At 36.5% G+C, this 18792-nt stretch overlaps 2 protein-coding genes across 2 annotated transcripts; one reads left to right on the top strand and one right to left on the bottom strand.

Annotated features, from left to right (window-relative positions):
- The first annotated feature begins 10563 nt into the window (after positions 1-10563).
- pmaip1 (phorbol-12-myristate-13-acetate-induced protein 1) lies at positions 10564-11828 on the top strand. Its single transcript, XM_084399800.1, has 2 exons — positions 10564-10676; positions 10774-11828. Exons 1-2 carry the CDS (start codon positions 10664-10666, stop codon positions 10896-10898), a joined length of 138 nt encoding a protein of 45 aa, XP_084255926.1. The 5' UTR covers positions 10564-10663; the 3' UTR covers positions 10899-11828.
- A 1288-nt stretch (positions 11829-13116) lies between these two features.
- Positions 13117-18055, bottom strand: golph3b (golgi phosphoprotein 3b). Its single transcript, XM_084401022.1, has 4 exons — positions 17649-18055; positions 17117-17248; positions 16910-17024; positions 13117-15003 (listed from the first exon to the last, which is right to left on the bottom strand). The coding sequence occupies exons 1-4, from the start codon at positions 17859-17861 to the stop codon at positions 14579-14581; spliced, it is 885 nt and encodes a 294-aa protein (XP_084257148.1). The 5' UTR covers positions 17862-18055; the 3' UTR covers positions 13117-14578.
- Positions 18056-18792: the final 737 nt, after the last annotated feature.

Below are 18792 nucleotides of genomic sequence, written 5' to 3' on the forward strand. Positions count from 1 at the left end.
GGACTTCCCGTATCAGCTCCGCTTATAAAGCCGGGATCTAATCCTGTTAACATGAAATAAGCCTGCTCCCTAGCAGGTTTAAGTTTACGGACCTGTTGCTATGACAGCAAGTCCAGGATGAGCTTCAAAGAACCAAACAATCCAAGATCATGCCAAATCGCCAACAATCAAATCCAGCTAACTGAGTTAGCGACGTATGAAGAACGGGCCCCAGGTTTAGTCCTGTCTAGTTGTCTGTCGGCATCCGTATTCTATATTGGTTGTTCTGTTCCTGCCCGTGAGAATCCTGAGTTTTGAGTCAAAGATTTGAAAATCTAAGATTTTTGAGTTTGTTCAATGAAGGCCTGCAGCATATAGATCCTGCATCCTGTCTGCTTCAACCTGCATGAACAAATATGAGAAAAAATGGCAATAATAGTCTTTGACGTGCTTTTTACAGAAAATTTGCGAAACAAGAAGATTTGGATGAAGTGGTGTTATGCTTCGTTTCACGTGACAATCTACAGAGTTTGTTTGTTCTCGGGGTCCCCCCACACAACAGGATTTCTGATTGGTAATATTCAACATGGTGGCCCTGATGATTCAATCACTCTGAATAAACCTCCCACCACAGGAAAATCTGATAAGATAATCTATAGAAACATCAAGATAATCAGGACTTTACCTAGGATTGTCGGAAGGGGAGAATTGTGCCCAGAATCTGCCTGATTATCCTGTGTGTGGGTTCTTTAAGTCGCATCAGCTAACCGCTGGTGTACCTCAGGGCTCAGTGCTCAGCCCTTTTCTCACTGATTGTACTGCCACTCTAATAGCAGTGACACACAGCGCTGATGTCCCCACAGTACCTGGAAAATTTTCAATTTGCCTTTTGAACAGATTGACCTGAATGAAATAACACCATTTTCAGCACAATTTAGTGAAGGTTGAACCAATTGTCATCATCGAACAGCTAAGCTTTTGAGGTCCATTGAGGTCAAAAGTTTGGGGTCGGTAAGATTTCTTTTCTTTTTTGAAAGAAATTAATACTTTTATTCACCAAAAAAACATTAAATTACTTAAAAGTGACAGTAAAGACATTTATAATGTTACAAAAGATTTCTATTTCAAATAAATGCTGTTCTTTTGAACTTTCTTTTCATCAAAGAATCATGAAAAATGTATGTTTCCAAAAAATATTAAGCAGCTCAATGGATTCAACATTGATAATAAGAAATGTTTCTTGAGCATCAAATCATTATAACTATTTCTGAAGGATCAAGTGACACTGAAGATGTAAATTCAGCTGTCCACTAGAATAAATAACACTTTAAAATATATTACAATAAAAAACAGTTATTTTAAATTTGTGTATTTTTGATTATATAAACGCAGCTTTTGATGACCATAAGATACTTTAAAAATCTTATCGGCCCAGATCTTCAAATGGTGGTGTACACTAAAAATAACCTATAGGACAAGATGGATCAAAAATAATAATTTGTTGGATACTCAGTTTTGTTGTGTTGTATGTAATGCAATGACATTAATACAATTTTTAAGTGTCCAGATAGTTTCTGGGCCATCTATACATCTATGTACTAGCTTGTACAACTTTAGAATTTTGTATTGCAGCACTTCGAATGTAGCACTTCCTGTTTGTGCTGTAGAATTCCTAATTAGAAGTCCCATTGATTAAAAGCCTGTGTAAATGTGTAAATGTAAATGTTCCTAATGGCCACAGACTGTAATCACACCTAGGAAAACTGCCACACCCTAAAGAGTGCTTGCAGTGAATATGCATTACAACACAGTTTGACTTTTGACCATGCTTAAGTATTCATACGTGCTGTTGATGTAGCACAGCTAAAGCTATTGCAGTAGATGCTTGGTCAATGAGTAGATGCTGTTTTGCATTGTGGCCATTTTGCCACTCCACCCTAAAGGTGCAATCACATTAGCGAATTTCAGCTAAATTTGGTGTGCAAAAATAGGACCATTGTCTATTGTCAGTGTAGCGATGTATAAAGCAAAGTCACCAAGCAGCTTTCTGGTGGGCAGTGCAGTAAATTCATGTGACCAACCTGCACAAGTGAAATTTGTGTGGGGTACTTTTTCGCCCTCACACTGTAAAAAATTTCTAACCCTCCCAAATCAAAAATTTCAAGTGACCGATAACATCTAAATTTTTCAATTGGCCCAAGTGAAATTCTGTAAATTATAAAATTTAATTTACAGATTTTCACTTGAGCCAATTGAAATTTACAGATTTTCACTTGGGCCAATTGAAAAATTTAGATGTTATCGGTCACTTGAAATTTTTGATTTGGGAGGGTAAGAAATTTTTTACAGTGCACGTGAAACTCCATTGAGTGAATTCAGTGAAATTCCATAGCAAAAAGGTCAACTGTCTATTGTCAATAATGTAGCAATGTATGACACAGAACAGAAAAAAGTCACGTTCAAATCAATCACTTGATGTGGGTCAATGACTTGTTGGTCAGCGCGGTGAATTCACGTGACCAACAACAACATGAGCGAAATCTGAACTTTTTTGTCCTCATGCAAAACTCATGATCACACACGCTCCTTTTGGAATGACTGGATTTCGCCCGCGTAATTTCTCAGAGCAATGGTAAAAGTGACCTCACCTTTAGAAAAAGGGAAAGACCCATTCAAGACAGAAACCATTATAAATCAAGGCAACATAGCAGGTCAGGCAAAAATAACTCTTGAGGAAACGTGTGTGGCTTTACTGGGCCAGAACAATGGGACAAGAGGGCGGCTCAAGTTTGGCTACAGTAGAGGGAAACTAGCGATGACCCCCAAGGAGCTTGTGGACGACTCGTGGCTTCCTGTCCTGGCTCATGCCTCCCGCACTCCCTCCAGCGTGGGGGTGGGGGCTCTAGTGCACAGGACGGGGTCACGGGGCCAGAGAAGGTTGGGGGTCCGACGAGGGAAAGGTTCCTGTCCAGGGAAATCCTGTCTTTCAACAGCATCACATCGAGGTTCAGGACCCTCGCTGTGTCTTCGGGCCCCTTAGGGACTGTTAGCTCAAAACTGCAGCTCTGCCGATTGTCTGACAAAGCAGGCCACACTTCCTCAGCGCTTTATGATTGAACCCGAGGTCACGGAGAACGTACGCCAGGAGTTTCCAAATTGCAGAAGCAGGCCAAAGATCATCAACACCTTCAGCATTAGCGGCGTCTTCAGACACCTGAGGTCCTTCCTGCATGAGAAGCGATACTAAAGACTGAATATAGTGGGTTGTACAGGCACGTCGGCGGTATGCATGATGCGATCGCACCGGATCTATGGGTGTGAGACCAGGAGGGCTCATCCTCCCTGATGCACAAAGCATCCCTTCATGAGCAGCTCTATTCTCTCCTTTGTGAGCACTGGTTTTAGAGCAGTCTCAAGCTCTCGCTCTCGCTCTCTCAGGCCTGTCACTGGAGCTAAATGACTTCCCTGTCATCAGCTGAGCCCACAGCCGGTTCAGCTGCAGGCATTCAGGCGAGCCGAGCTGACAGCTCTCTCCTGATCACAGAGGCTCACAGAGCCACATCTTAAATGGTATGCAGTAAATTAAATGAGGCTGAGCGACATTATGTGGCCTAAATGGGAAAACATTACCTATCTGTCAAAACTAGAATGCAACCTTGTCTGCAAACAATGACAAACTGAATATGCACAAAGTGTGTGTGTGTGAGAGAGAGAGAGATAGTGGGCATGAATACTTCCAAAGAGATTGTAGACTGATGTTTAAAAATCCTTTTTTGCAAATAATAATAAATAAATACATATCAATAAAATATATTAATACTTTTATGCAGCAAAGATGCATTAAATTGATCAAAAATGACAGAAAAGACTTTCACATTGTTACAAAAAAATCTTTTTCAAATTAATGCTGTTCTTTTGAACGATTAATCAAATTCACTCGTCATCCAATCATGCTCTTCATATAAGTATCCTGAAAAACTGTATCATGATTTCAACAGAAAAATATTCAGCGGCACAGCTGTTTTTAACGTTGATGATAAATGTTTCTTGAGCATCAAATCAGCATGATTTCTGAAGGATCATGTGACACTGAAGACTGGAGAAATGATGCTGAAAATTCAGCTTTTATCACAGGAATAAATTACATTTTTAGAATATATTCAAATAGAAAATAGTTATTTGAAATTGTAATAATATTTAACAATAGTGACTGTATTTTTTATCAAATGAATGCAGTCTTGGTGAGCATTAGTGAATTCTTTAAATGTAAAAAAGTAAAAAAAACCAAATAGTTTTAGTTAATTAACTAATTAGTTTATTAGCTATAATTTATGGTAAAAAGCAAAACAAAAAAACGTACTGTATCAGAAGGGGTGGCTTAGGTTAACAAACCCTGTATTAAAGGACCAAAAGAGGCAAACAGTCATCAATACTTCAATACAAACGGCATCAGGCATGAACTTAATAGTCCACAATAATGACACACTTTGAAAAGCAATAGTGATCAATATTTTGTTGATGGTAAAAGAAACCACCCAGATGCAGCGTGTACTGAGAAAAGCCCTGCTATAAAAGGTCCTTTTGCTGCTTTTCAACAGTTGGATACTGTTTGTGTAAAGCATCTCTCATCTGCAAAAACAACTAGATGCCACACACAGACAAACACACACCTTCAACAGGTGTTCATCTGGTGTCAAATCCAACAGCAACATGCATCTTTATATCTGTGCATTGACAAGAACAACTGCTTAATTTAGATCTAAATGCTTCTCTTTTTACAACATTTTTAGCACTTCATTGTATCTGAGTCTAATCCAGAAGTAGCCATTAGGCCCCCTGTTGAAAAAAATCATTTATAAACGGGTAAATCTGCTTTTGGATGGTATGGTAGCTGGCATTTATCGGTCGAAGATTTGTCATTACCCAGCTACCATGTTACAAAAACCATCCTGACCACCTTGAGATAGTATGACCAGATTGTAGCTGTTTGCTGCTGGTTCAGGATGGACAAACTTAGACCAGCTAGAAAACTGTCATCATTTACTCACACTTACACAAAAGAAGGTAGGCTGTTTTAAAAATAAATAAATAATCTGTTTTTTTTTTTTTGTCCATGCAATGAAAGTCAATGGGGTCAATGGGGCATTCAGGATTATGCAGGTTTGAAAAGACACAAGGGTGAGTAAATTTGTGAACTATCCCTTTAAACTTGATTTCCCACCAGGGTTGTTAACGCGTGTAGGCTACTAAGCCTTCGGTAAGAAAATAAAGATCGAGATGCAAATATAATCCAGGGTCTAAATTGCAAATCAAGTATCAATTTACCGTCTTGTCCAGATTGTCAGTGATTCAATATTATAGTTTGTGAAAAATAACTTCCCGACACTTTTGTCTTCCATGACTGGGATAATATGTTATGAAACAGCGCCACCTGCTGGTCCACCTAAACTTGAACTGTATGCCGTTTATGATATAAACTGTTGAACTGAAGGGCATTGTAAGCTTAGCTTTCTCTGTCCGTGTTCTAGACATTTGTATACTTTTCTCCAGTATTATTTCTGTCTGATTACTTTGAATGACAGCTACTGGTCTTATCGCGCATTCAAGTTAGCCTATTATTACTCTGATTCGCATCAGTTCTTTTAGCCTGTGTTTTACTTTTACTTTTATTTGCCCATCTCTACTCTTTCTTGGCCCTTCTCTGTTTTAAAGAAAACATTCCATAGGCCTACTGTCACATCTTTATAAAAGCTTATTTCTTTTGCATTATAATAGCTCACTTGTTGTAAACAATGATAGTATGGAATGACGCATTTACGTGTTAGACAAAATGATGTAATAAATAATTCAAATAATTAAGTAAATAAATAAACATGTATTTTATTCGTTTTAATATATTTTTACAGTCTATGTTTTTTATTATTATTATTTTTATTTTTTATTAAACATTTACTTACAAAATACAAAAGTGAAAAGTCAATCAAATTAAATTACAAAATTAGGAAGTATCAATTAAAAATTAATTAAATAAATAAATATTCTCCCCACAAAACATAAAATAATAATAATAGAATAATAATAATAAAAATAATAAAATATTTATACAAAAACGCCAAAAAATGAGCATACATTCAAAGTTTTAGGTGCCTTTGTGTTACAAGAGGTAGATAAGGATTTGATATAAATCTTAACATCTTCTTGAAAGTGAGAAAAATTGGGGGTTACTTTCATAGTTTTACACTTGTGGATAAAACATTTTGCAAGCAAAATAATTAAGTTACAAAGAAAAAAATATATTCTCATATTGCTTCTCAAAAATGAAAAACCCAAATAAAACATCCTTGAAATAAAGCTCAAAGTCTTTATATATATATATAGTTTACAATGAACTAGCAGATGTCTTGCCAAAGTTTTCTTGTATGATCACAATGCCAAAAAAGATGTAATATAGTCTCTGGTTGTGAATACAATTTGCATCTATACTTAATTTAAATTTTGACACCATGAGCGTTTTGACAGGATAATATCGATGAATAAGCTTAAAAGAAATCTCTTTGACCTTATTTACCAATAGGTACTTGTTAGGGAGAGTCCAAACCTTCTTCCATGAAATATTTTCCACTAATGCGTTCCATTTTGTAACAACATGAGAAGTGGAAACAGAATCATTGAGAAAAAGAAAACGAATACCTCTATTGTTTTTTAATGTAGATTTAAAACATATCCTGCCTACACACGACACGTGTCAGCTGGTGTTCAGAACTTGTCAAAAAACTATTATGGCCCTTAAATAACATAATGACACCATTAGGGATAGCACCAAATACAGTGGCAAACTGTTTTGGAGTAACAGGAATATTATAGTGAGAGAGAAATTCTTGATAAGTAAATAAGTAACCATCCTGATTAAATAAGTGGCTAACCCGATTGATCCCATTCTTAAACCAGTTTTCGAAAAATAAGGACTTTTGTTTATAACAAATATTCTTATTATTCCAAATGAAGTAATTGGTTGGAGAAAAATTGTGTTTGAAAATCATAGACTTTACAGTCTATGTTTTTTTTTTTTTTTTTTTTATTATTAAATGCTTGTAGAAGATAACAGAAAAAAAAAAAAAAAAAAAAAAAACATTAACAACAGCCATCGTCATTGTCATTACATTACAACCATACTCCAGAGACCCTCAGTCCAGATTAAGTTCCTCCAGTCTTTCAGTCCAGATTAAGTGGCAAGTCCTTAAACACAGCCACTGTTCTTATAGCTTTTAAGTTTTTAGAGAACTCAATAGACTCAAAGTACATTTTCATTTCATGTTTAAATCTAAAAAAAAAAGAGGATTGCATTTAGAAAATGTACATTTGTGAATGTGAAATTTAGCTAACAGAAAAATAAGGTTTATAAAATAATTATCGCTTTTCTTTTCACTTCATGAAAACCAAAAATTACATTTCTATATGTTAAATCAAAGTTAGGATTCACATAACATTTGATAAAATCACAAATGTCCCACCAAAATGTCACTGTGAAAGAGCAGTTCCAAGTAGTCTCAGGTTTCTCTGAACAGAGGGTATCAATGTCATTCTTAAGTCTTTTGAGAGAGCACTTATCTGGGTAAAACCTATGAATTAATTTAAAGGTAATTTCTCTCGTTTTGTTAGTTATCAGGTATTTGTGAGGTAATGTCCAAACTTTTTTTCCATGGAATATCACTTACAAAACCATTCCAATAAGAAATTACATATGAAACCGACTCCTCCTGAAACAAGACTCGAATTGTCTTATTGTTTTTGGATTTAGAAGAAGAAAGGCATTGTTTACCAACAAATGTCTTACACACACAGATCCACTGAGCGACAAAGAGATGAAAAAGAAAATCCTTTATAAAGCATGATAACTCCTTGTGGCACTGCATCAGCCACGATGGCAAACTCTTGGAATTCCATGCTTTACCAAGAACTCAGAGTAATTACAAATTGAACCATTTTGATTGAAAAGTTGAGATACAAAAATAATTCCATTACTAACCCAATTATCAAAGAAAAGAGATTTATGTTTATACAGTAGGTCCTTATTATTCCAAATTATATAAGAGTGAGGAGTAAAATTGTGTTTAAAGATGAGGGACCAAGCTAATAACATTTGCCTATGAAAAAGGGATAATTTGACAGGGATATTACAGGTTAATAAGAATTTTAAACCCCCTAGTTTGGAAAAAATAACATTAGGGATCAAATTTCAGATAGATGCAGGCTTATTGATAACGTGTTTTATCCAGTTTATTTTAAAGGTGTGGTTTAAAGTAGTAAAGTCAAGAAAGTTTAACCCACCCTTCTCAATAGTGTTCATATACAGATTTTCTGACAAAATGAGTTTTATTCTTCCAAACAAAGTTGAGGAGCATGGTATCAATTCTTTTTAAGAATGGCGGTGTCGACACTCAAAGAAAGAGCAGCGTATGTTAACCGTGACAAGCCCTCAGCTTTGGCTAGTAGCCTAAAATTCTTCCCTTTAATGACATATCTCACTCGCTGGTACAAAAATCATTTTGAATTGTGGCTGCTTTCCAATATTGAGCAATTAATTCTTTAATTTTATCATTTACATCTGGTAATTCTAAGAGTGAACTGTTCAGTTTCCACAAAGAGGCTCTATTACAGTCTATGGTTTTAATCAATGTTGATAGCTGGAGTGACGTCATCTCATCTGCCGTGCTCTATGCTTCCCCCATTGGGCGAATCTGGAACTGCACGTTCCCTTCATGAAGAACCGCTGCTAAACTGCTGGACACTCTTGAACAAATGACCTTTAGTTTTACTGCAATCTTGTGTTCAGGTTAATCTTTTTTTCTTTTTTTTTAGTAAGTAATGCCGTTAATAATGACGTTTTAATAATTATACAGGCCCTATTTTGTTTTTATGAAATTAAATTAGAGATAATAAACCCAGTAAACCTGATGGCCTAATTTGTAGTAAATCTTTTTTTTTTCACCACTATTAATTAGGGTGGTTTGCATCATGTGACAGTAAGCATAGGCTCCAGGTTTTTATGATTTTCTCATTCCTCCAAAAGTAGGCTAAATGTTATCACACGTCACATGATAATGACGTAAGAGATCTCAGAAAAACAAAATACTGCCACTGCCACATTCCTAATAGAAATGAACACAGTGAACTATTTGTTGGCTTCTTTTTCTTAGAATAATAATAAGATAAGATAATGCAAATGACAGCTCACCTCTACCAATCAGCATCCAGAAGAGAGACTTCCTGCGAATGGAAGCAGGACTGAAAAAGTGAAACTAAATTTCAAACTAAAAGTGAAACTATTATTTTGTCATGGAATTTCTTTCAGCTCACGAGGGAAACTCCATTTAAATCACAATGATTAGGAAATGTAGGAGTTTTATATGTGTTTAGGCTATAAAGCATAGGATAAATGTAATTTCATCTGTAGGCCTACATACATTAGATTTTGACAGAAACCGTTTTGAGGTGTCTCTATTTGTATTTGGCAAATATCAAAGTCTGTGTATATTTGTTAATGATGGATGTTTTTAGATTTGGGGAGTAAAAAAATATTGTTTTTATTTTGAAGTAAAAAATATGTTTTTTTAAGTAAAATGTAGATGTTATAAAGCGTTATTCTTTTTCAGGGGTTATTCCAATAATTCCATGAGTTTGATGTACATTTCAGATATATTAGTGATTCATTAAAACCTAATTGAGTTAAATCATTCAGTTTGAATTCATAATCTTGCAATATATCTTCAATTAAAAAATGTGCAATATGTAAATATTCATATATAGGCTAAGTCATAGAATACATACGTTTTAGAATAATATTTATGGTATTCTGCATGCTTTGTCATTGATTATTCAATTATTCAACTAAATTGCCTGAACGCATTTTGAAATAGAACAGTTTATTTAGTATTTTACACAAATGACACTTTAAAAAAAAAAACATATTAATAAGAATATTAAAAGTCATATTCTGTAAAAGTTCAGCTGTCTCAATAATTAGATGGCCTCTTTTCATAATTTTACATTTTGTGCTATGACATCTAAATTAGCAAATGTTTATTTTTATTTCACTTACTAATAGCCTACATTAAGTGATGCATTAACGTAGGCTATATGATAAACTTATCTAAATATGTTACAATTTAAAATAGGCTGAATAAACATTGTTCTTAAACTTCCCATCTTCCCCATTTTATAGTCTTTATAAGGTCATGTTATCGTGTTATTGTGGTTCAGTGATGGTTTCTAAAAAACAAGTAGGCCTAGCCTATAGGCTATAGGTTATACAGATTCAGTAGAAATTACTGTCTCTGTTATCGTTCTCACAATGTACACAGTGTACAGTAGGCTAGTCTACTGCTTATGTAAGTGCATAAGGTGGTCATTTTATCAGTTCAATGGGACAGCCTTCATCTGATCTGATGAAGAACAGGTAGATGCAATGTAAAAACACGGAAACTGGACATGCAAATACCACGTCGACGGGAATTCTTGGTCACGTTGTCTACACGTCACTAGTCAGCTATTTAAGCGAAGCTTCTAACAATAATTCAGAGAAGTGATATCACTGCAGTCAGCCGCTTCTTAAGGAACGAGCGCTTGATCATTCATCCAGTCTGAGTCTTTGAACACACTGCCGAAAACAAACTCACGGTCTGAAATGGCAAAGAAAGGTAGGCCTAAATCAATATGTTTCAAACAAGAATTATATTTCAAAATACCTATGATTACAACTTGAAACGTAACGAGTTTCACTTCTTGCCCATACAGAGCAAGCCGCTGTTGTCGAGTGCGCGCAGCAGTTGCGCAAAATTGGAGATCTCTTAGATTGGAAATACAAGTTACTGGAGCTCATAATCGCACTCCAGAGAATGCAGAACGACGGGAAAAGCTGAAAAAGAAGGAATCCGAACCAACGTACACCTGACATCTGAAGAGGATTCAATTCTGAAGACGAGGTGCGTCGTCTTCCAAAAACCACAACAACAAATAGTTGAACAGGAATGGATTTCCGGGACGAAGACATGGAGAGGATGGCCCGCGAGGGACCATTTCTGTGCTATTCTGAGACCATATTTGTCTCTTGACTGTTTCTCTGAGGGGATTTGAACTGGAGGAGTTTTCATTCATCGGGTCGAACAGAGCTCGTTTACAACTGGACTTCTTTTCTTAACAATTCTGAATTTAGTAAACAATAGGCTACTCAATAGAGATAGTGCGAAATGGATGTCCTGATTTACAGCCTTGTGCTAATGATAATAAAGTGTAGCCTATTTCATTTCTGGTCTGACTTCGAGACCAGGATAAAAATAAAAAAAAACCTTGGCTCAGAAAAGGTATTTCTGGGTAAAAGTTGAGTTATGCCACTTGCTTGATATTTTATATCTAATGCAGTAATTGTTTTAAGTGTCCAAATATTTGTTAGGAAGCACTGTATGTTATATTCTGAGGACCTGCAATTGTATTTGTCTTATTCTTTTGTGAATAATTCCCAGTATGATACACACGGTCAGGAGTTAACGAAAGATTTTTAAAGCACTTAATTGTAAATGTACAGTTTCGGGTTGTCTTGTGAAACTTTGGTATTCAGCTAATATCTAACTTTTTTGACAAAACTATTTTTTATTTATTGATATAGGCTATTTGTAATATGTAAATCTATAATTGACAGGTAACATGACGTCACTTATCATGTGATAGCGTGACAATCGACCTACTGCCTTAAACAACTTCCTGTATAAGCAAATGAATGTTTACTTTCTGTTTCTGACTGTTTTATGATGTTTTCTGAAACTGATTAAATATAACAAAGACTACAAAATAAACTGCTTGAATGTGTGTGATTGGTTCCTCAAATGTAGCCTATTTATAAGATTTTATTTTATTTTTTATTTTTTTTACAAGAAAATGTATAGGCCTATTTAATGAGATGGTGATTTTGAATTAAATTTTAGTGCTGCCAAATAGATTAATCACGATTAATTGCATTTAACATAGAGATTGTGTGTTTACATAATATACGTGTAGCCTATATATTATAATGTCTGCGTGTGTGCATGTCTGTGTAGCCTATACCAGGGGTTCCCAACTTTTCCATGACAAGACCCCCCTTTTGCAGGATGTGTTATTGAACCCATCGACAATACTACAGCACATGTAGAAATAAATAAATAAAACATCGGTGAACATCAGATTATGTGATGGTGTTTATACCAGCCAATCAGAAAGACTATAGAGATGCACTGATAACCAATTACAATTTTCTACGCCGATTCCGATTTGTCATTGAGTTTGACCTATCGATAGACCGCCGATTCCGATTTCATTTTTTTTAACCACTTTACAGCACACATATTTATTTTCTATATATATTTATTTTATAAAACACCACTTTTACCCAAACTGATTAGCCTAATAAAAACAAGTTTAAATAGGTAAATTTTCTATAAATATTTTTGAGTCTTCTTTTTTTTTTTTTGACATATCTCCAGTTCTTGTTAAAACACACTATACATGCAAATTATGTGCATTTTAGGTACTTTTTGTGTGAAATTGAACTGCAGGCTCCACCCCTCAACAACAGTCACTGGAGTATAGATACAGCAAATCTTACAAAAACATACAAATGAGATCCTAGATTCATATAAATAGCCACCAATTCGCCAAAATGTACAACTTACCAATTGACATGAGATTGTTTTGGCGACTTGTATGAGCCATTTTAAAAGTGCATGAATCAAAAATATACAGAGCAAGAGTAAAGTCTGCTCACGAACACTCGACTCTTATGAGCCGGCCATTTATTGTGAACCAACAACATACAGCAAAACCATCAGATCGGTTTCTGAATCAACATTAATTTACTGAACTGGTTGAACTTGTTCAATCTTGTTTGAACTGCATTGTGCGTGCGTTGCGGTGCTTTACCCTCTAGCGCAATCATTCACGAGGTTATGGTCTCCCATGTGTGCTCTGGTATGTATCATCACGGCTGGTAATCCCCTGTACATGTTCAAGCATTCTACATACAACAAACCAGATTTGACTGCATCATTACACCAGAACTATGTGCAATGTACATAACTTAAAGAACGAGGACAGCTAATATTCATATCCCTTTCAGGCACTTAAAGATATTCCTTTATTATATTGATAAAAAGCAGATGTACAAATCAGGGCATCCATTTCACACCATCTCTATTTTTTACAGCTCATTACGTATTTTTTACTAACAGAAAATAAACATGTCAAACACCTGCTTCTTTCACTGGAAGGGCATATCCCTACCCCGTTCATTACCAGTCCTCTTTCAAGACAGAAGACAACCAAAAACATGACAATTGACTCCGGCAAATATTGTGCTAACAGCTAAAGGAAGGAACAAAATAAAAATGATTAAAAACATAGTATAAAAATTGGAAATATAGCAAGAGAAGATATTATGACATGAATGAAACCATACATATGAGACGAGACGGCTACATTAATGCAGTGATCACTATGGACAGGCCTCGGGAATGAAAGCCTTCCTTGATGTCGGGGCTCTGCTAGTGTTTGACTGGCATTTGCATGAAATGGATGAAAGTTACGAGGCAACTTAAACCCAGATGTTTGACTTGGGATCTACATGAGCTCAATGCTTCCTTGACCTGTTTGTGGTGCATTACAGTACAAAACCAATCGTAAGATTGAATTAATATAGCTGTGAATCTTGGGCTGAATAGATGAACTGGATTTCCTGATCAACTAAACAAAAAGGCTGTGAGTAAAAGAACAATCACTATCAGGTTTTAGTCACTTTACACACAGGCTGATGAGAATCGCCAGCAAATTGTCTTTGAATTTAAACCAATATTATTAGCACACATTTGAACATTTTATTCTTCGCGCATTCAGAAAGAGTGGATTTCTGGAAAGAAGACTTGCAAGGAAGAAGGGTCATATTATCTTTAAAGCACCGGAGAAAAACTGATGCTTGCATTTCAGTCTTTTTAAATGTGAAATGGTTTATTTTCTGTTAATTCAAGACCCAATTCAGGTATCAGAAGCTCTCGGAACATTTCCTGCTGAATATGGAAAAGCAACTGAAACCATGACAAGGATCATCAAGCCCGTGTATTCGGAAGTAGTGGCTCCTTATTCAAAGATACATGGAGATTGAGATTACTGCAGAATTATACCAGGATCTGAATTAGGATTAGAGTCACGGCCTAGTTTAGTACAGGGAAACAGACCCTTTACAAAACACCTCCTTCAATGCGCTCACTTTCGTTCTCACATGAACTTTATGATCTAAGTGCATGAACTACAAGAAGCCTCACAGTGAATTGCAATCATGTAGCAACTATTGGCCATTAGACGTAGACAGGGCAACACCTTTGTGAAGGTCAGAGTCAGATCTGTGACAATGAGAAAAAGCCGTCCCTTTCCAAGTGTCATCATCATCTCCTTCAAAAATTGTATTTCCATCATCACCATCACCAATATCAGTCCGAATCAACCAAGCTTGGGGCCGGTGGTCTGAGTCCAATGCCATGAGCACAAAGTCGAGTCCCTTTCTCTCTACTCTGGAGGTTCATTTGGTGAAAGCGGCCACCACCGCCCACAGCAGCTCGTTGGCGCCCGACTTGGCAGCCTCGGCCTCCGGCTCGAGGTCCAGGAGCAGACGCACCCTCTTCATGGCCAGATCGTACTGGTCGTCCAGCAGAGGAGCGAAGGCGTTCTCTAGGACATCGGAGGAATGTGCCAGGAACAGCAGAGCCAGCAGACGCTTATCCATCCGTTGGGGCTCGTTGACCCATTTCTCCAGGACGGCCTCCTGGACTTTGCGCACCAGCCGCTGTTTGATGTTGTTGTTGGTGAGCGGGTGGGTGGTCATGTCGAAAAGCAGGAAGTTTTGCTTCTCCGTGGTGAGGACGCCCTTCTCCACCAAGTTCTTAGCCAAACGCTCTCGGACGTTTCGCAACTGGTAGTGCAGCTTCAGCGGGTTCCAAGTTTCACCTAAAGAATGTAAAAAGGGCCTTTGAAATTGACTAGAATTGGAATGATCCATTTCTAGTACTTTTTGATGTTTGTAGCATATTTGAATCAACAAAGCTTAAAGTCAACATGACATCTAAAATAGCCCACTATATCAAAAATAACTCTTTCATTTTGGATGGTGCCACAAATTCCTCTTATTTTTCCAACACCTCCAACCATTGGGCTTCATTCTGTTATGCAACACCCACTTTTGATGATCCAATTAATTCCCAGCAGATAAAATCAAGCACCGCCTTTAGGGATGCTCATAATTAACCGGTTAACCGAAATTAATTAATTTTAAGATAAATACTATCGGTCCTGGAGGGCCGCTGTCCTGCACGGTTTAGCTCCAACCCTGATCAAACACACCTAGCTGTGAGTTTCTAGTGATCCTGAAGACATTGATTAGCTTGCTCAGGTGTGTTTGATCAGGGCTGGAGCTAAACTGTGCAGGACAGCGGCCCTCCAGGACCGAGTTTGAGAAACCCTGGGTTAAACGGTTTAAACGCAATTCATCAAGATATTTTGAAAACATTTGCTGCATGGTTAAAAAAAAAAAACTCTACACATATAAAATTGAGCTTTTGAGAGAATAAGAATTTTTTTCATTACATTAATGCAAAATACCTGTACTGTATTTTGTACTGTTTACAAATATTGAAAACACTAAACATAGATATAGGCTATTTTAGTTTCCCTCACTCCATATTAAATCCTTTGAATTTAACGGTATTTAGAACAGAACAAAAATGAACAATAAAAGTAGCGATAAACATCCAGCCAAAATGTATTAATTAAAAGCAAAACTGAAACAATAACCGGCGTTGGGCTCATATAGCCGGCACAAATCCAGATGTTTCCATATTCGTAATGTATTTGGATGCTAAACTATTATTTATTTTGAGCTGACGTGTTGTGTGTGCGCGCGTGAGGTGCCGGCAAAATCACTTGAATGGTTTCAATAATTCAAGCGGAAACAACTTTTAAAAAACTCCCATTATGGTAATGCAGATAAGAGTAAGACATCATTAGAAACTGTTTACATTTATTTCTGTACACTTACAGTAAAAACAAAACATTGTGCTTTTGTAAATTAAAGAAGACAAACAGGATGTGCTTTGTGCCGTCTCGGTTTCCTTGTTTTTGGAGCGAGTCACAAAAATGAAACGAGACTCATCATATAGGCTCCTACTGGGCACGTTTTTTTATTTTCTTTTGTCTGTTAATATTTAAGTGAAATCTATTTTGCGTATTTATTGCTTTTATAAATATGCTTTTATTCTGTTTTTCTCTGTTCACAGAAGCGCTGCAGGTGCATGATGTGACGATGAATCCTCATGTTCTGTTGTTTATTCTGCTATTTGCGCATGTAAAACTAAACCCTGGAAAACAAATGTTGTTCATTTTAATGGGTCACACACACTTAACCAGTCTAATTACATTTAATTCTAATTTAACAAACTTATCGGTTAACGAGTTTCGGTTGTCGGTTAGGAAAAAAAAAAAATGAATATCCCTAACCGCACTTTTTTTTTTGTATGAAATGAATCAGATCACAGAAGTAAAACTGTTTGCAATGTTTCACACTGACTTTAAGGCAAAAAAATATATATATATTTTTTAATTATGCCATCATTTACATGTCTTTCCAAAAGTTTATGAAGAATATTTCAACTTTTTTGATTAAACAACAAAAGTCAGAGGGGATTGAAACACTGAATCCCACTGACTTTCATTTTATGAAAAAAAAAAAAAAAATCCCAATGAAACATTTTTAAAAATATCTTTGTGTTTCACAGAAGAAAGCCAGTCATACAGGTTTGGAACTGTGTATTTACCCCTAAAAATAAGTAACTTTGCATCAAATATATTCACAACTCACCACTTAACAACTCAACCCAGCTCTGGACTGTCTCTGGAGGTTGAGTCTCTTTAATATGTTTCAGTGCCTCATCCAGCAACATGTCTCCAGTGGGGGCATCAGATTTACACAAAACCTGATGAACAATCAAGTATAAAGAGTCAAGATGAAGTGTAAATAGCAAAAAAATAAATACATAAATAAATTCACACACACACACACACACACCTTTCTGGACAGAAGGCTTTTCCTCCTCATCCCAGATGCCTCCAGCTGCAGGCGTCCTCGTATGGCCAGCTCGATAAGCATACACCCTCTCAGACCAGATGATATGCAATCATTCCAGAATGACGTGTAACCCTAAGACAGACAGAAGTTATTCAATTATTATTCTAAGAACAACATCGGCAGATATCACACATGAAAATACATAAATGGTCCGGACGGCATTAGTTTTATATGACATCAACAAGAAATGTCCTATCATTTTGCAACTGTTCTGTGCAGGGTAGTTATAAAGAGTTACATAACTCACATTTACGACAAACACTTAGAGAGGCCTATGCTTTCTTGCTATATTTTACTCGAAAAGCACGACTGGGACCCTCCTAACAGGCTAAATGGCGAAGGTCTCCAAACAGCTGTTCTTAAGACACTTAATCTGTGTCGTTTAACAGGATTTATCTAGCTTAGTCCTCATCTTAACCAGCCGCTTCCTGGCGACCATTTGACTAACAAAGACACATAAGTCACGTCGAACCTCTCGATCCTTCAGCCCGAGCAGTAACACCTCTTCCATCAAGGTCAGCCGTGTTTCTTTGGAGTCTCCCTTGTCTTCTTCCTCCTCCTCTCCGCGGCGGGACTCGTCCTCATCCTCTCCGGGGATTTTCTCCTTGTCCGCGGCGGCGGCGTTACGCGAGGCCTCGGTCCGTCTCTGCACCAGGCCCGAGCTTCTCTGCGTTAGCGAAGTCATTGTTTTGCAGAAGCCTAAAAACACCAGTGTGTTTAACAGTCTTTTAATTATACATCCGACAGGTAATGTCTATATTCACGCTGTTCCGTGCCCCTATAACTGTTTCATTAATATACTTTCTGTTGACGTGGATGTTTACATGCATCCGGGACGTTCCACCTCTTCCACTCTTATTTCCTTATTCAATATGGCGGACGTTGATGACGCGATGACGCATGTAATGTGACGTCTGCGTGAACGTTTGCGCGTAGACGCTCGCTGATCCTATTTCTGTGGGTGACAAATTCATATTTATAGATGACACTTTTTTATCATTATCATTATAAAATAGTTTTCTCTGTGTTATGACAAAATAAATTAAACAGTGTTCCGACTATCATTGAACCCATTTTTGCATAGGCTTATAGAAAACAATGAAATATTAGTTTTAAGTCACGAATTCAGATAAACACAGAATGTTCCTTTAACGTTAACGTAACTCTCCCTTATGGTTATTTGTGGGAAACAAAATAATAACGTTCTAGGAACGTTAGTTAGGCTTATACAACCTTAAATAACCAACATTCTCTAATGGTTCATGTTAGGCTTCATTTTCATAACCATAATTTAACGTTGAAAGTTGCATGTGTTTCTTTTTGTGTGACAACCTAATACACATGATCATTTTAGGCTACACAACTATGAATAGATAAATAAGTAAATCAAACTTTGTTTTATTTTATTCATTTATATATTCCTGAATGGAACCAGGATTGAGCAAACAAATAAATCTTTATCTAGCCTATTAGCCAAACTAGGAAAGGTAACGTGAAACCAGACTTCATTCACCCCAATGGAAAGCATATTTACACTGTCTGAATCGTTTCCTATCCCCTATAGTGCATATGTGCCATTCACTGGAAAACAATAAATGTGTGATGCAGCTTCAGGT

Source organism: Rutilus rutilus (assembly GCF_951802725.1).
Source record: "Rutilus rutilus genome assembly, chromosome: 25".
NCBI lineage: Eukaryota > Metazoa > Chordata > Actinopteri > Cypriniformes > Leuciscidae > Rutilus > Rutilus rutilus.